This window comes from Euphorbia lathyris, chromosome 9 (genome assembly GCF_963576675.1).
Source record: "Euphorbia lathyris chromosome 9, ddEupLath1.1, whole genome shotgun sequence".
NCBI classification, from domain to species: domain Eukaryota; kingdom Viridiplantae; phylum Streptophyta; class Magnoliopsida; order Malpighiales; family Euphorbiaceae; genus Euphorbia; species Euphorbia lathyris.
In genome coordinates this window covers 77,453,281-77,473,872 of record NC_088918.1, presented here as the reverse complement: position 1 = coordinate 77,473,872, position 20,592 = coordinate 77,453,281, and the positions used below count along the sequence as shown (strand labels likewise).

Here is a 20,592-nt window from a genome sequence, read left to right as displayed (position 1 = left end):
CTGTAGTTGAATGGGCTAAATGATTGGGCTTTGGTTAGGGCCCAAATATAACATTAGGGCTCAAGCCCACGGAAGAATAAATTCGTTTATGGAATGGATGAATAAAGCTTCGTTTGAGAACTGCCTCAAGGGACACGTGGATCAATAATCACTTCGTGCTAAATAAATTTTTTTTTTGCTAAATCGAACTTGTTTTTTTTTTTTTTTTTTGTATATATGCGTGTTATAATTTGAATGGTCAAGAACCAGTTTTTAAGTATTAATGTACAATTTCTCAAAATTAAGCTAGATTCGTTTAAGAGTACTAACATGTAAAAAAAAAATTGGATTTAGGAAGGGCCAAACAGGTAAAAAAAATTAATAATTTTGATTTGAGAGGACCTACTATGCCAAAAAAAAATAATAATTTGGATTTAAGGATGACCTAACGGACCAAAAAAATTAGAAATTTGGATTTAGAGAGACCTAACAGACCAAAAAAATTAAAAATTTAGATTTATGGAGTACCTAATAGGCCGAAAATATTGAAATTTTGAATTTTGAACAAATCTAACATTTAATAGGCCATCTTAGGGGGCTAATTCAACACCGCGACAAAAAAAAAATTCAACATGGGCCGAAATTACCTGAGGTCAAGATGGTTCTGGCGGCCGGAGGGGCCGCTGTCTACACCGCTCCCCATGTTTCTTGTAACAAGTATCAACTGTATGCTCTTCACGCAAAAAGAACAAATCACAGCCTTCTATTTTGATTCTGGAAAAAACAGAAGGCCTTCTAAAGTTTTGAGAACTATTCACTAAAGCCACCAAATCTTATGTCATCTCCGGATTATGAACAAATTGCCTTTCCTGTTGCAATAAAAAATAAAAAGCGGCCCGGTCACATTACGCATCCCCGCTGAGCGAGGGTCCGGGGAGGGGTCCCACCACAAGGGTGTATTGGGGGCAAGCCTTCCCCTGCCAATTTATTTGGCAAGAGGCCGCTCCTAAGACTCAAACCCGTGACCTCTTGGTCACACGACAACAACGTTTACCGTTGCGCCAAGGCCTTTCCTGTTGCAATATTAATGAAAAAACTTTATTAATTTTTGGCAACGAATCCATAATCATAATATGTGACTTCACATTTAAGAAATTCTCATTAATCCTTTTAGAAAACAAATAACACATTAATTATACGAAAGACATCTGCTTGCTTGCGAAAATATTTCTTTACGATTATCCCACACAAATGTAACACTATCTAGCCAAAGAATACGTTTTTGCAATAAAGCGAGAAAGTGATTTCACCAACCAAGATAAGACCGATTGTTACGTCTCTTCCATGGTGCAAACAAATGAGAATCTTGACTCGATGTTGCGTGGGTTTTTTCCGAAAATTCCCTGTCTCAACAAATTCCCAGCGGAGACGGGAAATCCCAAACTTGTTGACAATCCTAATCCTAGATGCAACAGTACACTAAATATTGTGGACGCCGCCGCGTAATGATAAAAGTATTTTTATATAATAAGAAAACGTTAATTGCTCAAATAAACTAGATCTTATATACATAATAAAGGATGATCCGGGCATGATCATAGGAGGCATTAGGGGTCGATGATACCCGAAGTTCGCTCATGAATGAATTATTTCAATCAACAAGTCTGTTTTCTCACCATTGTTTTGAGATCCAAACCATTTGGCTAAGTTGCGAACGCTCACAGTAGTAGTACACATCTAGCAAAAACAACAATAACATTAAGAAGTCGTGACAACAAATTTTAGCAAAACAGTGAATAGCCTAAATATGTCCACACAACGTTATAAATATCCATTGGCAATCAATTTCAACCATCACATCGCTTTGATAGTTTTCCGTTAGCCATATCCTATGATGCACGGAAACGAAAACGAAAGCAGAAACAGAAGCGGAAAACACGATTTTTAAAAAACATAGAAAACGGAAACGTGGGGAAAACGTGTAAATATTAAAAATATAGGAACATATTTATAAATATTAAAAAGTATAATAAAAACATAAAAACAATCATAAATTATAAATACATAAACTAAATTTTTTAGATCAACATTAATTAAAAAACAAATATATATTTATATCTACGTTAAAAAAATATATATTTATATCTACGTTAAAAAAAATAGCACTACACACTCCTTTATATATATATATTTAATAAACAATATAAAAGAGGTTCACCAACTCAAATCAAACATTTCACAAGCCTTCTATCGCACCATTCAAGATGGCACAGACAAAAAAGAAAAAAGAAAGGAATAAATACCAACTAACAATCCACCCAGATCAGATTATCGCAAAACTCACAAAAAGAAGAAAAAGAAGAAGGCTAAGAAGAAAAGAAGAAGAAGATACATGCATTATATTTGAACTCTTGGAGATCGATTTCAGTCTCTCAACATTCCGATTGAAGAAATTAAGTGTGGTAAGGTTTATATAGAATTAAAATATGACTTTTGAAATCATCAATAAACGTTTCAGTGAATCAATTTCAGTTCATTTTTCTGGAATCCCAATAGGTTTTACAGTGAATCGATTTCAGTTCAGATTTGAACCTGTTATGCCATCCAAAATTCCAGTAGCGCAACTGACTAAATCACCTGCCCCATCCCTTAAACCACAACTGTTGTACAACCTGGTCCAATACCATGTAGATACTGTCCGCTCTGGCTCAATTCCAACACATTGGGCCTCACGGCTTTAAAACGCGTCTGCATGTATTGGATTCTCATCTTACTAATAAGCTTCAATCACTCCCTCTCCATTTCCGATGTGGGATTCAGTTCATTTCTAGCCCCATATGTTGGATTTGGACCAGAGCGGACAATATCCGCATAGTATCAGGCAGGGTGTTACAACTGTAGCTTGAGAAATCCCAGGAACGATAAACTGTTGCATCGATGTTGCATTTAAACATTGACGATAGAGCTGTCAAAACACGACTATTTCAGCCATCCTTGAGTCACGACTTCCAGCAAAAAGCCAAGTTTGAGGAAGAGCTAAATCTGCGGAGTTGAACAGAGAGAATCTCGCAGACAGCCAGCCATTGAGAAGGATGTTGAAGACTGATAAATATGCACAGTTGGTATCAAGCCCAAGGACTCAATACGATACAATAATAAAATAATTAATCAAACACCTTGTTCATAAAACAGCGAAAATTCAGAAACATTGAAAGTTCAAGGACTCGATACAAAATACAGTAAAATAATTAATCAAACGCCTTATTCATAAAAGGCCGACAGTTCAGAAACCTCGAAACCTATTTTTCTGAAAAAAATTCGTTATAGAACATACGGGCAAAACCTGTGATTATTATTTCGTTGCCCTTTTCCACAAGACGTATGATTTACAAAATGAATCGTCTGCAAATGTTACCATTAAACAACAAATAACGTAATCGAATTAATGAACTATAAATGTGTTGTCTACAAGAAATTAAAAGTGTAACCAAAAATCTATCATAAAGAGCTGTTGATAATTGGAAAATCTTTCTTTCTGTCACTTATTTCTTGTGATTACTCTGTGAGTAAGGTCTACTAATGCCCGCCTTGACCTTCTTACATCTTCGTCGTCGGATTCAGGCAGGGAATCAATGGCTTCTGCGGCGAGGCTAGCATGCTCCGCAGCAAGCTCACGTGTCCTCTGTATTCCTCGGCTCTTTCCAAGGTACTCTAAGGCCTGTCAAAATATCATCATATCAACTAAACCTTAAGGGGAGTAGCTAATACACATCATGGAATAGAAGTACGAAAAAACTCGTCTAATTAACTTTTGAAGCCAAATAACCCCTACACTGTTCATTTTTGGGCCGATTTTGTCCAACTCTTCGTTGAGTTGATAATTAGCAAGTATTGAATTAGGCGAGTCAACTCGTGATTTGAATTAAACTGGCTCAAAAATAAAGGTCGAGGAGTAACTCAGACACAGAAAGGGTAAAATGCAACGAAGATCACTGAAATTTAGGATTTGTTACACAAAAAGTGTAAGATACATCGAAGATCAGCGAAATAATTTGGCAGGAATCCTTTTGGAAAGTGTAATGAAACCAATTGAACTAAAAGCTTAAGCTTATTGTTAAAAGCCCAATTCATATTAATATCCGACACACCCCGTACGCGAATACCCACTTGGCTTGAAGCGTGCACAACACAGACTCATATTACCATGTCCTTAAATTTAGGATTTGTTACACAAAAAGTGTAAAATATGGCAGGAATGTTTTGGAAAGTGTCATGGAACTAATCGAACTAAAAGCTTAAGCTTATTATTAAAGACTCAATTCATATTAATATCTGACAGAAACGTAAATAAAACCGTGGTCTTAGCTTCTTAACTATTTTGAACATTTGATTCTATTGCTGGGTAAAATCCACCGACTGTCATTGACGTTTGAGGTCTGTTTTACAAAAGCTATTGAACTTCATTTTCTTTCAATAAAAACACTAAACTTCACATTTAATTCAACAAGTCATTCCGGCCAATTTGTATACAAATACTGATTGGAACGTTGACGTGGCACAACAAACAGTTGACTATGCCAACTCACGTGATTGCATCCAGTATAGGTTGATTTAATTTTGTCATGAAATGCAATAATCCAATACTATCATCTCATGGGTATAATATAATGACGAATTACAGGGTAAAATGGCCCCTAAAGTTAGACAGGTGGAATCAATTTAACCCAAATGGAATTTAAGGTATTAACTCAGCCCTAAAATTGGCATTATTTGACAAATTAGCCTAAACACAATAAGTTTTAATACCTAAATTGTAAACCCTAGGGCTAATCAGTCAAAATATTGCCAATTTCACGGCTGAGTTGATACCTAAAATTGGAATTGACCCTTAATTCATATGATAACTAAGAAAACGCTTCTCGATATGGAGATCGATTCAAGTGTCATTTCTGATGCCAAAACTGGTAATAGTTATGTTAATGCAAAAATTCAAACAAACTTACAATATCAACATTCTCAGGTTTGTCAAAGCCCTCCTCAACAACTGCACGCAATTGAGGAAACTCCTCCATAGCAAACAATATCGGAGCTGTCACAATCCCCTAAAACAAAATATTTGTCTGCAAATGATTATGATATAACCAGGACTTTATTTCAAATGAACAGCATAAAATTCAAGTAGAATTTCAAAAAGTAAATCAAAGTGTAATTTATATTACAATTACCGAAGCAAAGATTAGGGTCTCCTGGACTATAGGGTTACTAACATTACAGTACTTAAACTTCATGTTTTGATATAAAAATCTTTGAACTTTACATTACTCTAAGATAAAAGTCCAAATCAACAAAAATCCATAAAAAATTATAAAATTATGACCTCGACAAGTTTGACTACATCAACTTTTTTTATCCATGTCACCATAAATTATAATCAAATACCTATTTTATCCTCATCATTTCATTAATTTTTCAACGGATTTTTGTTGATTTTGGACTTCAACGTTATAGTAACATAACGTTTGAGCATTTTTCTGTCTGAGCAATGAAATTTAGGTGCCATGGTGTTAGTAGCGCTCTACTTTGAGAGCCATGAAAATATTTTACCCTTTGTATCTACATGCAATTGGAGCCCCGTTTGTTTGTCGGAAAATATTGGGTAAGGGAAAATTTTGTGTTGGAAAACAAAATATTTTCCATTATTTGGCTACAACACAGGAATACAGGGAGAAGTGGTGGGTAAGGTTCCAAAAGCTTAGGAAACAGTTTTGCTCTTTTCAAAAGGGTTAAAGACTTTCCTCACTTTCTTTACAATTTTTATGTTGACTGACCTAAAATTTTCCGTTCACTTATTTTCCTAAGCAAACAAACATAGGAGAATCAGGAAAACGTTTTCCTGCACAATATTTTCCAACAAAGAAATGGGGTCTAAGTCTTGCAGCAGAAAATATCTTGGTCATGCCATTTTTTAATCTCCAAACATACAACAAGATTAGCACTTTCCCCGCATAAATCTTGCCAATGTGAATGGAAGCATAATCAAAATTCAAATTTTCTTCACCATTAATAACGATCAAGAACTATTAGTAAGCCATTTCACTGGATATGATTGTTCATGCTTAAAATGATCATTCAGATATAATATCAGATAGAAGGATTACATGGCGGATATCAGATAATGAACCCTTTCCAAGGGAAGTTGATGTTCCCGTGAAATCAAGGACGTCATCTATCAACTGAAATGCCAATCCCTGTAAAAGGAAGTAGGTAAATTTATGCAAGTAAATTATTGTGAAAATAAGGCAATTCATGTGAGTACATCCAAAAGGGAAATTGCAAACATTACATAAACAACAATATGCCTCCAACCATCGACGGTAATTTCTAATCGCATGCTCGATTTCTGAACTAGTACAATGTCAAAACAAAATTCCACAAATAACTGTAATTGAAAACCTTGTCATATCTTCTTTTCTCAAATTTGCACACATTTCTCCTGGAGATCTTGGAGACGTGTCTTAAGAAGTTCAGGTATTCCGTTCATAAAACAATGATGACAGTGAATCAGATTCAACATAAGCTATTGAATGTACAAGTTGGTTTCGGATGCATTTTCTCTCTATATTTTGGGAGAACAAACTTAGTAGGCCCATTAGAGAATTACGACACTTTCTTTTCTTTGGTAGATTCTCACCAGGTTTCCAAACAACAGACCCTCCTATCTTCCTGAATTCCGTCCCTCTTTTACCCAGCCCCATATTTCCCCATTCCCAAACGAAGTTACCAACTACAAATTGTTGGAAGTGACAGAGGAAATTGAAAAAAAACATAATGAGAATATCACGAACCAGATTTCTGCCATACTCGAAAGCCAAAATCGAAACTTCTGCTGTTTGCCCAGCGAGAAGCGCAATTGCTTTGCAGCTGTTTGAAATCAAAGATGCAGTCTTGTAGTATGTCTTTTCCATATAGTAGTCCATGCTGCATTATGAACACTGATTTTAAGTTGAATGAACTAAAATAGATCAGCTTAGAGATGAAATGCAAACAAAGCATAACAAATACCACAGTTGCACTTAAATAGATCGTAGAACTTTGTGAATTTTAATTATTAAAAAACACGAACTACAGTCCACAAACACATTTTAGACATCAGGGGACTTTACTGATTTACAGGATATTTAATCTTCTCCTTCTTCCCCGTTTATAGAACACTTGATGCCAAAAATCTACTTCATATAGAACAAGAATAAGCTAAAAACATGGAATACATTATGATAGAAGCAAAATGATCAGCATGTGAGATTAATGATCAGTAGAAAGATGAAGTCTGAATAATGATTCTAGATAAATAATGCTATCGTGCTGGTCGCATACTATTACAATGCTGCAGCAGTTTAACTTAGTCCCATTATAAGGTTTCCCAGTTTACATAACAACGTGAGTTTCAATGCTTTCATGGGAACCATACGATAAATGATTTTGGAAAAATCAGAGTAATAAGGTGTCTGAGCACTACAAAGCAAAATTTAAACAAACATCTAGAGGTTTAAACGTTTCAGATAAAAAAAATTGTGTCTCCACAACTTTGAAGCTCCAGATCCATGAAATCAACAAGACTCTTGAACTGAAACAGGAGGTGAAATGGCATACCTACAGCGTTGCTCATATGTACTAGTCATCTGCATGGTTTCGCCTGTTACAAGATGCTCTACCACTGTCGCTAAAAGGGAGACAACCTGCAACCACAAGGTAACACTTATCATAATAAAAATAACACAAATAAACATAAAGATCTAATCAAACAGCAAATTCTCCCACCCTTACTCTCTCAAAAGCCTGAAGGCCAAAAGCTCAATGTTAACCCTGAACTATATCCGAATAGTCAACGTCACACTAGATACAAATACAATTGATTTCTATAATCACTTATACTCAAACAAATTGAGTCCTTTTACTGCACTCATTTACAATATCCCTGAAATTTAGTATGGTATGGAAGTAAAACCAATAATTAGGGACCATGAAAACTGTATTGTGTGAATTCTAAATACTTTTTTTCCTTTTCAAGAAATAGCTTGTCAAATTTTCTTATGTTTTACATTAAAATAACAGTAATGGAAATAATTAATGATAAAAAACAATAACAAATATTTCTTAGAAGGATATAATCAAGAAAAAGACAAACTGTGTCAAAGAAGAAGACTACAAAGAAATATCTCATAATTGAAGACTTTAATGACCCCATTTGCAGAATGAAATAGTCTAATTGGACAAAAAGAATATTTGAACAGTTCAATCAGATAAAAGAAGAACAATAAAGACCCCATTGAGTCCAGAAGTATATGATTTTAATGACAATCATACTAAATCATTAAAATATATATTTAGAAGAAAAGAAGACTTGGGAAAAAGGTCTCATAACTATATACTTGTCAAAGAGGCATAGTACCAATTTACCAACACGAAATCATTCAGCTCTTCAATCATGATGTCCATCAAATACATGGACCGACAAACTAATTTAGAGTGGATTTTCAGAACAAGCATGATACCATTCACAATGGCAATTGCATAAGCAAAAGGGTGACGAGGCTGGAGTTGCTCGGACAAATAGGATGTCCATCATGCTCGGCATCCTATTGATTATTCACCACCTATTCTTATCAGTTTGAAAAGTAACTGAGAACAATATTGAAGATATGTCTGCGAAGCAAAAAAGCTTCACACTACAGAGGAAAAGAAACAAACACGTGCAAAATTATTGGATGAAAAAAAAATCTATATACCTCTGTATTCTTCAAAGAAGCAAGAGCCACACAAGCTCTTGAAAGCAGAAAATCTCCAGCTAATACTGATATCTGCAATAAAAGTAATATAATGAAAACAAGAAACCATTAGTCCTCTACATTAAGTCCACAATCATATCTGCATTCTGCATATATGAGTATCATGGAACTCGGCTCAAAAACAACATTGTTCTAGCACTACCATACGGTTCTAAAGTCAATAAGGCTGCTAAAAGTTATGTCTCACTGAAGTAGGAACCTATAGAAGGAAAAAACAACCATAGATAATTCTAAATATGAATATGATGAGGCTTCTCCCAGATCTATAACCCGTCAATTGTAGTTTCCTGCTTAATAGCCTCAAGACCTAATGATATGCTAGAAAATGACCCTTAGGGATTTTTTAAATTTAAAAAAAAATAAAATAAAAAAATCAACTCACATCCCGAGGAAATCAGGCAATAAAATCACAGTAGACTTTCTTAAGATCCAACACAACGGGTGAGATTCTATTAGGACTCCCATTTACTTCCCATGCAACACAAATGATGCGCAGAAAAGTAATAAATTGTGGCTCACTCTCCCAACTCCTTCCATAAAGGTCTTCAGAAAACACAATTTCAGAAAAACGACAATATATATAAAAGTGATAATAGAATAAATATTTTTCACCTCCATATTTCACACCTGATCAGGATAATAAATCATAAACACAAAGCATCAGGAAGCTAGAAATCTACCACAGTATATTCTCAAAAGGTAAAAACTACCATTTAAGTAAGCAAAAACAGTCTTACCTTATTCCCCATTACAAAATTTAATGAGCCAATGCCACGCCTTGTGTCTGCATCATCCAACACATCATCATGGAGAAGACTTGCCACCTGAGAGAAATTATTGCACAAGTCTCAAAATGTGAACTGCTTGAACAGAAAGCAAAACCATGAACAGTGCATTTACTGCACAAAAACAAAATTTCATCGACAGAACATTTAGAAAATGACAAAGAAAAGCAATAGGAGAACAATAAACTGACATGTATCATTTCTGTAATTTCAGCTATACGTTGTTGTCTTGTTCGTAATTCTGTTTCCATAGCTTCTTCAATGTTATTTTGCAATGTTTTAGGTATACCCACATTCAAAGCTGATGCCATCAGCAACAAAACCTGCACAAATACACCTATATTTCTATTAGAAAAGAGTGATCGCAGAAAAATAAGCAGATTAACTTGAACAATAGCCATATATTATAGACAAACAGCATTCTGAAACTCCTAGTTTTTTGTAGTTCCTTCTACTTAGTTCCCATTTTTCAATTGTTTTCCAATAGACCCGCAAACTTCTTAATTTTATTTTATCAAGGACCTCCTCTGAAGGTGTTGAAAACATTAGTAATAGTTTTTTTGAATTTTCCATGATTGTTCTATCCAACTCTCATGGTTCAGTGACCATATTATAAGGAGCATGCTTTCTATTCTTTTCTTATCTTTTAGACTCTCTCTCTTCTTCATCTACTCTCTGTCAAATCTCATTGGCAGATTTCTTCCTTGTTGCTGGATTTGAGCTTTAAGAGTTTAGCTCTTGACAAATTGTTATTAGAGTGCGCCTATTTCAAGAGAACTTTGCTTCGCTTCCCAAGGAAACTGGCATGCACGAAACGGAGCAATATGGAATCCACTCGATCACAGTCAAATGGGGAGATCAGAAGAGCGATAAAGCAAGAAAAATGGAAGAGATAGATAGAGATGAGAAGGATTGAGTTCAGGAAATTCTACTGAGAAGTGAACTCTAAAACATGAAATAATAACCCAGACTGATCAATTTATAACAGCAAGAACAACTGAGTCCTTGGGAAAATTGATGGAAAATATGCAGTTAGTGGATTGTAGCAAGGAAGGGATTATTGCCCACTCATTTCTACAAAGGATTCCACTTCAACTTCAGCTTCAAGTAGAGGTATTCCTCCTACCTAAATCCAAAGAAGGAAGCAAGTACTTCTAACATCTTCAATAAGGATGGATGAGGTACCTCCGGTTGAGCTCCCTCCTTGTAATGGGGAACATCCTTCAAACTTTGCCCATAAATGCCATCAGTTGTGTATTGCAAAGTCCTTAATAGTATTTGTTTATCAATTCTGAACACCCTATGGTGAAATTATGAAACAATCTTCTTATGGTTGAAATATAAATAAAATATAAAACGGTGTTGTCGTGTGACCGAGAGGTCACGGGTTTGAGTCTTAGGTGCAGCCTCTTGCCAAAAAAATTGGCAGGGGAAGGCTTGCCCCCAGTACATCCTTGTGGTGGGACCCCTCCCCGGACCCTCGCTTAGCGGGGACGCGTAGTGCACCGGGCCGCCCTTTTTATAACTCCGGCTGATATTTAACAAATTGTACATTTTGCTTCTAACATTTGCTTGAAGTCCATAAAATTGAAATGAAAGAACTTTTGGATCAACAGATGAACAGAATAAAACTTGAAACCAGTGATGTGGACTGAATGATCACATGGTAGACAAGAAAACAAGAACAGAAAGTTCTGTTTTCATTTATTCTTTTGACATAAATTATATGCTCACTATGAAGGTATTACGTAAGTGCTTCACATGTAAAAAAAATTTGAAACAATGTTCAAGGATAAAATAGAATTGAGATATAAAACAATCAATTGGATAAGTATAATTTTTCAGGGCTTTAGAAAAAAAATAAAAAATACTCTCTATTTCTGAGATAGGATGGGCACTCAAATGCATTTCATGATATATATTTATAACTTGTTAGTCTACAAAAGAAGAGACCATAAATAAACAGAAAAGAAAAGAAAAAAGTTAAGGAGTATAATAGAATGTTAACTAAAATATGAGAGGCGAATAGAAGAAATTTTAAGAGCACTGAAAAATTATTGTATTTCGTATGTTATACAGAAATATTAGTTTTGCACATGTAATGCTAAGGAAAATTACACATTTATTTCATATGAAGGATGAAAGTTCAAAGAGAAAGAGACGTGAATAGAAGAAATTTAATGAGTTCAGTGGCAAATTATTGTATTGCCTATATAATACAGAAATATTAATTTCGCACATGTTAGGCTAAGGAAAATTATATGTCTATTTCATATAAAGGATGAAAGTTCAAAGAGAAAGAGAAAAAGCAGAAAAAGAAATATCAACAAAAAAGGAACCTTTTCAACGGAAGTCCTAGCACTATTAATTCATGTTTAAACAACAGTACCGGACTAAGCTTTGCTTTTCAAAATCATTTGATAATCAATGGTATTTCAAGTATAACAGAGTTCCCTTCCCAAGTGGCTTCAAATAACTTTACTGAGGCAAATTTGCAACAAGAGAAACTATGGTAGTTTAAATATTGTTATAACACATTACAGTATGAAAAATATTTCATGCAATTACCTGTTGAGGTATAAGCAAGCAATATGAATGACCTTGTTCCTTGTCTACCGTAACAAGTAGTCTTAAAATCTTCAACTAGTGTACCATTAAATAAACTTATGGAATTGCCAAATTTTGAGGCTAGAATTGAAGAAAGATAACAGCAATTGGCATTTGTAGACAGATAGTGTAACATGAGGCAAGTTTCAAATGATAGTAGACTATTGACATCGTTAACTCTCAATATAATTTGCTGGATCTTCTTCTGATGTATTGCAAGCAATAAACATAATTGAAAGAAATACCAAATAAAATATATATGCAATCGCTAGACATACCCATGAATTGAAGACCTAACAATGTAACAGCACATTTACAATCAAAACATAAACTACTAGAACCCATAAACAAAACAACAAATATTACTCTACATACCGTTGGACGGAACCTCTTTCCTTCTACTCCCATCTTGAAGAAGTACTCAGCAGCAGAGGCAAGCTTAGGGACCTAAATGATTGAATCCAGTCATTCATTCAAAATATCAATACCAAACTATACATTAAACCGCATGTTCAACTAAGGGACCGAGAGATCCAACAAGCCCACCAAACAGTAATAACTCAGAGAATCAAGAACAAGAACTAAAAAACAAATAGATACCTCGGCAACCACCATTGCCCGTAGCCTATCAGCGAGTAGCGATAGTTCATCGGCAACCAGTGAAAATGGGTCAGATTGATCCTGAAAAAAATTATCTTCAAATCTCAGGTGAAGTGGAAAACAAGGTCAATGGAACAATAAATGTATATCCAAAAGATCAGCAGAAGATTAAATATATGTGCTTGTCTCAATATAGAGCCCAAAACTCCCTAATTGGGATTGCAATATAAGTATAAGGTTCATTCAGTCCAATCAAACTAAATACAACCACAAGGATCAAGAGCAAGGTTACTTTTGAATGGTTTGGACTGGATAAGAGCTAAGTAATGAAATCACAACACAATGATAAAAAGGATAATTGTTTGCCTCACCTAAACTCACTGCAAATACTTTTAACCTTTAAGAGTCCAATGGTTATTTATGCATATTCTATAAACGTTTTCATACATTGTTTTACTCTTTTCTCTATTTCAATAACATATATAAATTCTAATTTTATTATCAGGTAGCCAATTTATCAAATTAAGTTGTGCTTAACTAAGAAATTAGTCCAAATTCAGTATACAGGAACATCTCCATAAGATTTCCAATTGATTGGACTTAAAAAGATCACACTCAAACTAAAATATAAAGCATGTTAAGGGAAGACGTGCATGATTTCTAGCAATTCAAAGATTAATAATGGAGTGAAGAGATTTTAGACCCACAAGGCTGGGAATGAAATTAGAAAACTTTCATTAGTAAAATGGGACATATAGTACCAAGTTGATATGACAAATTTAAGCCAAATTCATTTAATGTTGAAAATCAAGGAGCAAAAAAGAAGGTGTTAACCAATAGCCATCTAATTTAAATGAACGATTGATTAAATTGATCAATTTTCAGAAACATATTGGCATAAAAATATTGTAAATCAAAAGTTCTACTGATGCTAAAACACATTTGAAACAAGGAGACTCTTCAACTGGAACAGAAGCATCTAAGGCAATGGACTGTTATAGCGAAACAGAAGGATTAGCATAATATTGAGAACAATACTTGACCTCAATTATGGAGCTGGTCTGATGAATGTGTTGTTTAAAGTCATGCAAAGCAGGCAAGCTCCGGATATAAGTTTCTCTGCGATTGAAAACCTACTAATCACCAGAAACATAGAAAAGGAAAATATAAATTGTTATTACATAAATAAGACCACAACAGATCTCCAACACCTCCAAATGCAAGTGAAAAAAAAAAAAAAACAAGAGGTACAACAATATAAAGAAAGAATGAGCAGTATAGTTCAAATAATGGTACCAATACACCCTAGTATAACCAGAAAAATGCAATGAAATTTCTATTTAACACAAACTCCAAACTATAAATGGTGCAATTTTAAAGGGTAAAATACATTCATGGCCCCTAAACTTCATTTCATGACATAAAAGTCATTGAACTTTACATCATACTAACATTAAAGTCCAAATCCAAGAAAATTCATTAAAAATTAACAAAATGATGACCTGGAAATAGATTTATGAGCATAATTTAGGATGGCGTGGATTAAAAAAAAAAAAAAAAAAAAAAAGAGAGAGTCAATGATGTACTCAAACTTGTCCAGGTCATCATTTCGTTAATTTTGTAAATGGATCGTCTTTGATTGAGACTTCAAAGCTAGTATAATGTAAAGTTCAAGGACGTTTATGTCACGAAATGAAGTTTAGGAGCCATAATTTTAGTAGCTCTATATTTCAGGGGCCATGGAAGTATTTTACCCAATTTTAGGACTCAAAATTCTTTGCGTTCATCACTATTGACCCACCAGAGAAATCTGATAAGAAACATTGTTGCACCATCTAGCAACCAAAAGTGGAACTCACAAAATATCTAGTTCAACTACAGGAAACCTAACTTGCAGAGGGAATATAACATACTAAGCACCAATTCAAGAAGGATATAACAGCTTTTTCGTTTAATTTTATAATTCTATATCCCATTGAATCTCAAACACCCACTATGCAAAACGACACTCGCCACCAGTGTGGCAGCTATCAAACAATTCACAACTTCAAGCTAAACATTACTGATTTTTAAGGCAATTGTGTACCTAATTAGTAAACCCAAAAATATTGCTTCATCAGGAAAAGAAAAAAAAAACACGAACAACTTCATTTCTGTTACACATGAAAGGAAAGGAGTAACAACACATAACAACTACCTAGAACCTAGTAAGTACAACCTAAACCCAATAAAATTCCCAGTTCCAGATTTCATTCTATCAAGGATCAAACAGTCCACCTAATCAAGGACGAGCTAAAATCCAACTGTTCTAGATTTCTAACAAGAATCAAACAGGTCCACCGCAAACTGATCAAACTCTAAGAAATTAAACTGTAATGCATAATCACCTTCTGCGTAGAATCTCCAATTAAATGGGAATTATCGGAAGGAAGAGAATGATGTATTCGCTGAGAAAGAAACCAACGGCTTCCAGTTCTCGAAAAGCGTGAAAACCCCCGCGAGAATAACATCGCCGCCAGTGTTTACTTCACTGCTGCTGCTGCTGCTGCTGGTCAAGGGAATCGACGCTAACGGAGAGAGATTGAAAATGAAGAAGAAGAAGAGTCAAAGAAGTAAACCCGCAAAAGAACAACATATAACCGACTCAGATTTTTGGTTAATTAGCAATGGAGAAAATAGGGATTATTATCATTTGCTAACAAATGTAGTGACGACGGCGAAGCTCAGCCATGAATCTGCTCAAGGGTTCCTTCTTTTCTTTATTTTCTTCTTCCTTTTATTTTTAAATATTTTTTAAATTAAATTAATAATATGTATGGGAAAATGTGATTATTGATATCACTTGTCTCGTTTGTTTTACCTGTTATTTGTTGTTTGATATTGTGGAGTGTTTGTTAGAAGGGATATAGGAGGAAGAATCCTGTTATTTGTTGTTTGATATTGTAGAGTGTTTGTTAGAAGGGATATAGGAGGTAGAATAGGGATAAAAATACAAGATAAGTTATTCCGTGTTTATTTGGGAGATAGACGAGTGACACAGGTGAGGGATAAGCCTCTCATCCCTCAAATCCTATACCCAAGAGCGGGTGTTATAAGAAGTCCTGCGATTTTAATAGGATGGAAAAGTCAATCATATTTCTCAAATAAATCTTATTTAGTTTAAATATGGTTAAAATAGTAAAATGTATTATTTTATCCGTATCTCACGTACCAAACATTGAATAATAATTCTCGATTATCATAATTTTATCCTTATCCCAACCATTTATCTCTATCCCAACCATTTATCCTTATCCTAATAGAATACCAAACGTGCTGTTGTTGTTTGCGGTTGGAAAAAGTTGTTTTTCCAAAAAACATTTTTGTAAAACGTCTTTTCACGTGTAGAATGCAAATAGAAAGTCACTAACCAAACACCTAAAACTCTTCATTTTGAAGTGAAAAGACCAACATAAGCATGAAAATGAGTAATCAAACACCCCCTAACTCTACCACGTGATATCGCATAAGTCTGAATCTACTCTTAAAATATAGAATATGTAGTGTCTTTTTAGCTAAATACAACAAAACGACTGCGTATCACAAGCTTGATTCCAAAAGTCTCGTTAGACACAGTCAATAATCCAATCGTTGTCACAATTATACTCGATCCCGAAAATCACGAAACAAATGGCCTTAAGGGATATCAGACCCTGGTATCTATACATACTCCTTTTTATCAACGGAAGATACGTGGTTTGATGCGAGTAAAAAGAGCAAATATTTGAGGATGATCACTCATGGAAAAGAGCTTCAAAGTCTTAGTTTTCAACCAAAAATGGAAGAAACAGGCAGAAATTACAGTTCAAGCAGGAATCCTCACGAACAGCCTCTCAGTAGAACAGAACAGCTTAAACAACGGGATTAACGGGTCATTTGGAAGGAAACGGATAAACGCGCGGGTCGAGCAAGCTATAGGAGAGAGAAAGAGAGAAAAACGTGGAAAGCAAGACAGCTTTCCATCTTGCGCCAAGTGTAGAAGGATTGTTTACTTGTCCTTGTTTTTACCTTTTTGTGACTTTTTACCCTTGTAATTAAGGTTGATGTAAGGGGAGTATAAATAGAAGGAATATTATTGTAATAGGTACCTCGGCATTACCGCCACCACTAGTTTTTATTCTCTGTTTTTATTTTCCGTTTGAAGAATGTTTTTGGGGAGAAGAAGTTGTTCACTCATGACAATGAGTGAGTAGTTCTTCTGCAGGCCTAGCCAGCCATTTAGACGGCGACTGTAAGTATCTTTTATCAATGAATGAAGTATTTTTTATCCATGATTGAGTGTTATTAGCATGCTTAAAGAATAGATTAAGATCGAGTCTATTTTATGGTTACTGATGATGACACGACGGTGCTCCGACGTAATGGAAACAGCTAATCGGGATATGTTGTAGTGGACGGACACGAAAACTACCACATATTAGGGTTTCTTTATGAATGCTCTCTGTTACTTAATGCTTGTTTGTATGTTAGCACAAGGACACTTGGTTAATGTTACTTACTTAGTATCTTTGGAAATGGAACACCGGACCTTAGTGACCGATGAGGGAGAGACCCAACTTAGGAATATAGATTTACTTCACTTAGCGATAAAAGTTAGGCACAGTTGTTTGTTAGGCGTATGGCTAGATCTGTGCTTGTTCATCTTGGATTCATTTACCTCACTATTCGCTTGTTTTTGTTTATGTTAAAATCTCACACGTTATTCACCCATTCAAGAATCATATCTAACACTTAAGGTAACTTGTTCTTCTTACTAGAGTCCAATCCCTGTGGAATACGACACTTGGTCTTACTAAATACTACATCTGAACTAGTACACTTGCTAGCATCCATATTTAATACACCAAGTTTTTGGCGTCGTTGCCGGGGATTGTTTAAACTTAAGTTTTGAAGAATACATATGCTTATTTCGTTACCTGTTAACCATGTGTTTGTCTAGTTTTTGGGTTTTGATTGCTAGTTTTGTATGCGAAGAGTAGGTATTCCTATCCTTCCTATAGACGTTGAAATAGAGAGAATATACAGAAGAAGGAGAAGACTACTTAGGCAAGCTAGACGCATCAGAATGGATCGCGAGATCGAAATACCAAATAATCAAAGACAGTATGAGAATCATGAGGAAGGTCATGATGAAAACGAAAATAACAATAATGGAAACTAGAGGTTGCGGATGAAGGATTACTCCAGACCATCCACTGAGGGCCATTCGTCATGCATTGTTATACCAAATGAAGGCAATCGAATGTTTGAAGTGAAAGCTTCAATGATTCAGATGCTACAAACAGTTGTGCAGTTTGGGGGATACCCAAATGAAGATCCAAATGCTCACATCCAAGACTTTGTCACAATGTGTAACACATTCCGTACCCATAGAAATGATAACGATGAGGTTATCCGGCTCAAACTGTTTCCCTTTTCCTTGAAGGATAAGGCGAAGAATTGGTTGAAGAATCTACAACCGGGATCTATCACGAACTGGGAGAAGATGGCTACCCTATTCTTAATGAAATATTTTCCGCCCAGACAAGCAATCAAGTTGAGGAATGAAGTTTCCCATTTTTTTCAAGAGGAGGATGAATCCTTATCTGAAGCATGGGAAAGATACAAAAGAACTGTTGAGAAAAGTACCGAATCATGGAATACCCATGTGGATGCAAGTGCAAAACTTCTATAATGGAGTGACCAACGCGTACAAGATACAAATTGAATTAGTTGCCAATGGGAATCTAGAGGAACTTGAACCTCAAGCATTGTATGAGCTAATAGAAAGAGTGGTCAACACCAGTTACAACTGGCACTCGGTGAGAGCTGATGGAAAGAGAGTCACGAATACTGCAAATAGTGAAGCAATTAGTAAGTTATCCTCACAAATGGAACAACTGGTCAAAACGATGGGAAAGATGAACGTCTCAGCAGTCAACATGCAGCTTTCTGTCCCTATGGAGATCCTATCACCCGATGGTTGTGATTTTTGCAGTGGACCCCATCGACCCATAGATTGTCCAGGAACCAAACCAGGTGCATCAATGCATGAACAATGTGATTTCATTGCTCACCAACCGCCGAATCCCTATTCGAACACCTATAACCCAGGGTGGAGAAGTCATCTGAACTTCTCTTGGCAAGATAATCAGAGGCAACCAGCTATGCAGCAACCTTATAGATAAGAGCATCCACGACTAGCATATCAACCACAACAAGGCAGCTCATCTAACTAACACTATCAGCGCCAATCAAATGCTCAACAAGAAGGAAAGCCTGATCTAGAGTCCATGATGATGCATTTCATGAAACAAACACAATCTTCCATAAAGAATCTCGAGACTCAAATCCAGCAATTTGCCACAGCCATATCCTCTAAGGAAAAAGGCGCCCTTCCAAGCAACACTGTGACCAACCCAAAAGAAGAAGTCAATGCTATCATACTAAGGGGAGGTAAAGAGGTAAGGGACAGTGGTGAAAAATCTGTTGCGGATAAAGAAGATGGTGCAAAGTCCAGTGATCAAACACATGCGCCTCAACATAGGAAAGATAAACAGGTGATTGAAGATGAACCAGGAACGCCTTATTATGAACCAATAGTTCCATATCCAGAATGACTGAAGCAACAGAATTGTGAGAAGAGACATAAGAGCTTTCTAGAACAATTGACGAAGTTGCACATCAATATCCCATTCATCGAAGCCCTGTCTGAAATGCCCATGTATGTCAAATTCTTGAAGGATCTGCTGACCAACAAAAAGAAATTGGAAAGTGTAGCCATGGTGCAACTAAACAGAGATAGTTCATCAATCTTACAAGCCAAACATCAACTTCCAAAGAAGCTCAAGGATCCAGGGAGTTTTTTTATACCTTGTTCAATAGGAACACTCACTATTCAAAATGCTTTATGTGATCTAGGAGCCAGCATTAATCTTATGCCATACTCTATATGCAATTACGATTAGGAGAACCAAGACCAACAAAGGTCACGGTCCAGCTAGCGGATCGATCAATTCGATACCCTAAGGGTATAATCGAAGATGTTTTGGTTAAAGTCAGAAATTTCATATTGCCTGTCGATTTTGTTATAATGGATATTGCAGAAGATTTGGAAGTTCCAATAATCTTGGGACGACCTTTTCTAGCTACAGGAAGAGCTATTATTGACGTGCACAAAGGGCAACTTGTTCTGAAAATCAATAATGAAGAAGTAGTCTTTAAGATGCATGAAGCTGTTCGTTATGCATCCGTTTCTGATGATTCATGTTACTTTCTTGATACATAAGATAATGATCTTTTCTTGCAGGAACAATTTGATAAGGAGAAACATAAAGAGGAGGAATAATTGTTTGATCTCGACCAGGAGGGGAGTAATATCGAAGGCACAAACAATGAAAAAGAACATGATATTCTTCCTGATATGGACCCCGAAAAGGGAAATGAAGAAAGATGCCCCGAACTGAAACAGTTGCCTAATCACCTGGAATATGCATTTTTGGATCCACCAAACAGTAGACCAGTGATCATTTCGGCAACATTGACAAAGGACCAGAAGGAACAATTGCGTACCATCCTAAGGAGGCACAAGACGGCTCTAGCATGGAAGATAGAAGATATAAAAGGAATCGGCCCGACCATCTACATGCACAAAATCTTAATGGAAGAAGATCATCGACCAACTGTGCAACCTCAAAGAAGGCTAAATCCGCACATGAAAGATGTTGTGAAGGCAGAAGTGATCAAACTCATCGAGG

At 35.6% G+C, this 20,592-nt stretch overlaps 1 protein-coding gene and 1 non-coding gene across 3 annotated transcripts; both read right to left on the bottom strand.

The window, feature by feature from the left end:
* Positions 1-3,296: 3,296 nt before the first annotated feature.
* On the bottom strand, positions 3,297-15,572 carry LOC136205953 (solanesyl diphosphate synthase 3, chloroplastic/mitochondrial). Of its 2 annotated transcripts, none has more exons than XM_065996826.1 (12): positions 15,205-15,572; positions 13,861-13,950; positions 12,818-12,898; positions 12,593-12,664; positions 9,802-9,933; positions 9,563-9,649; positions 8,766-8,837; positions 7,630-7,715; positions 6,825-6,957; positions 6,138-6,227; positions 4,983-5,081; positions 3,297-3,697 (listed from the first exon to the last, which is right to left on the bottom strand). In XM_065996826.1, exons 1-12 carry the CDS (start codon positions 15,325-15,327, stop codon positions 3,518-3,520), a joined length of 1,245 nt encoding a protein of 414 aa, XP_065852898.1. In that variant the 5' UTR covers positions 15,328-15,572; the 3' UTR covers positions 3,297-3,517. The 2 variants fall into 2 exon arrangements, with proteins under 2 accessions (XP_065852898.1, XP_065852899.1); XM_065996827.1 differs by having other exon boundaries at positions 13,861-13,953; positions 15,205-15,344.
* Positions 15,573-18,389: 2,817 nt separating this feature from the next.
* On the bottom strand, positions 18,390-18,497 carry LOC136207775 (small nucleolar RNA R71). The gene has a single exon (XR_010676902.1). It is a non-coding gene; the product is annotated as a small nucleolar RNA R71 (small nucleolar RNA).
* Positions 18,498-20,592: the final 2,095 nt, after the last annotated feature.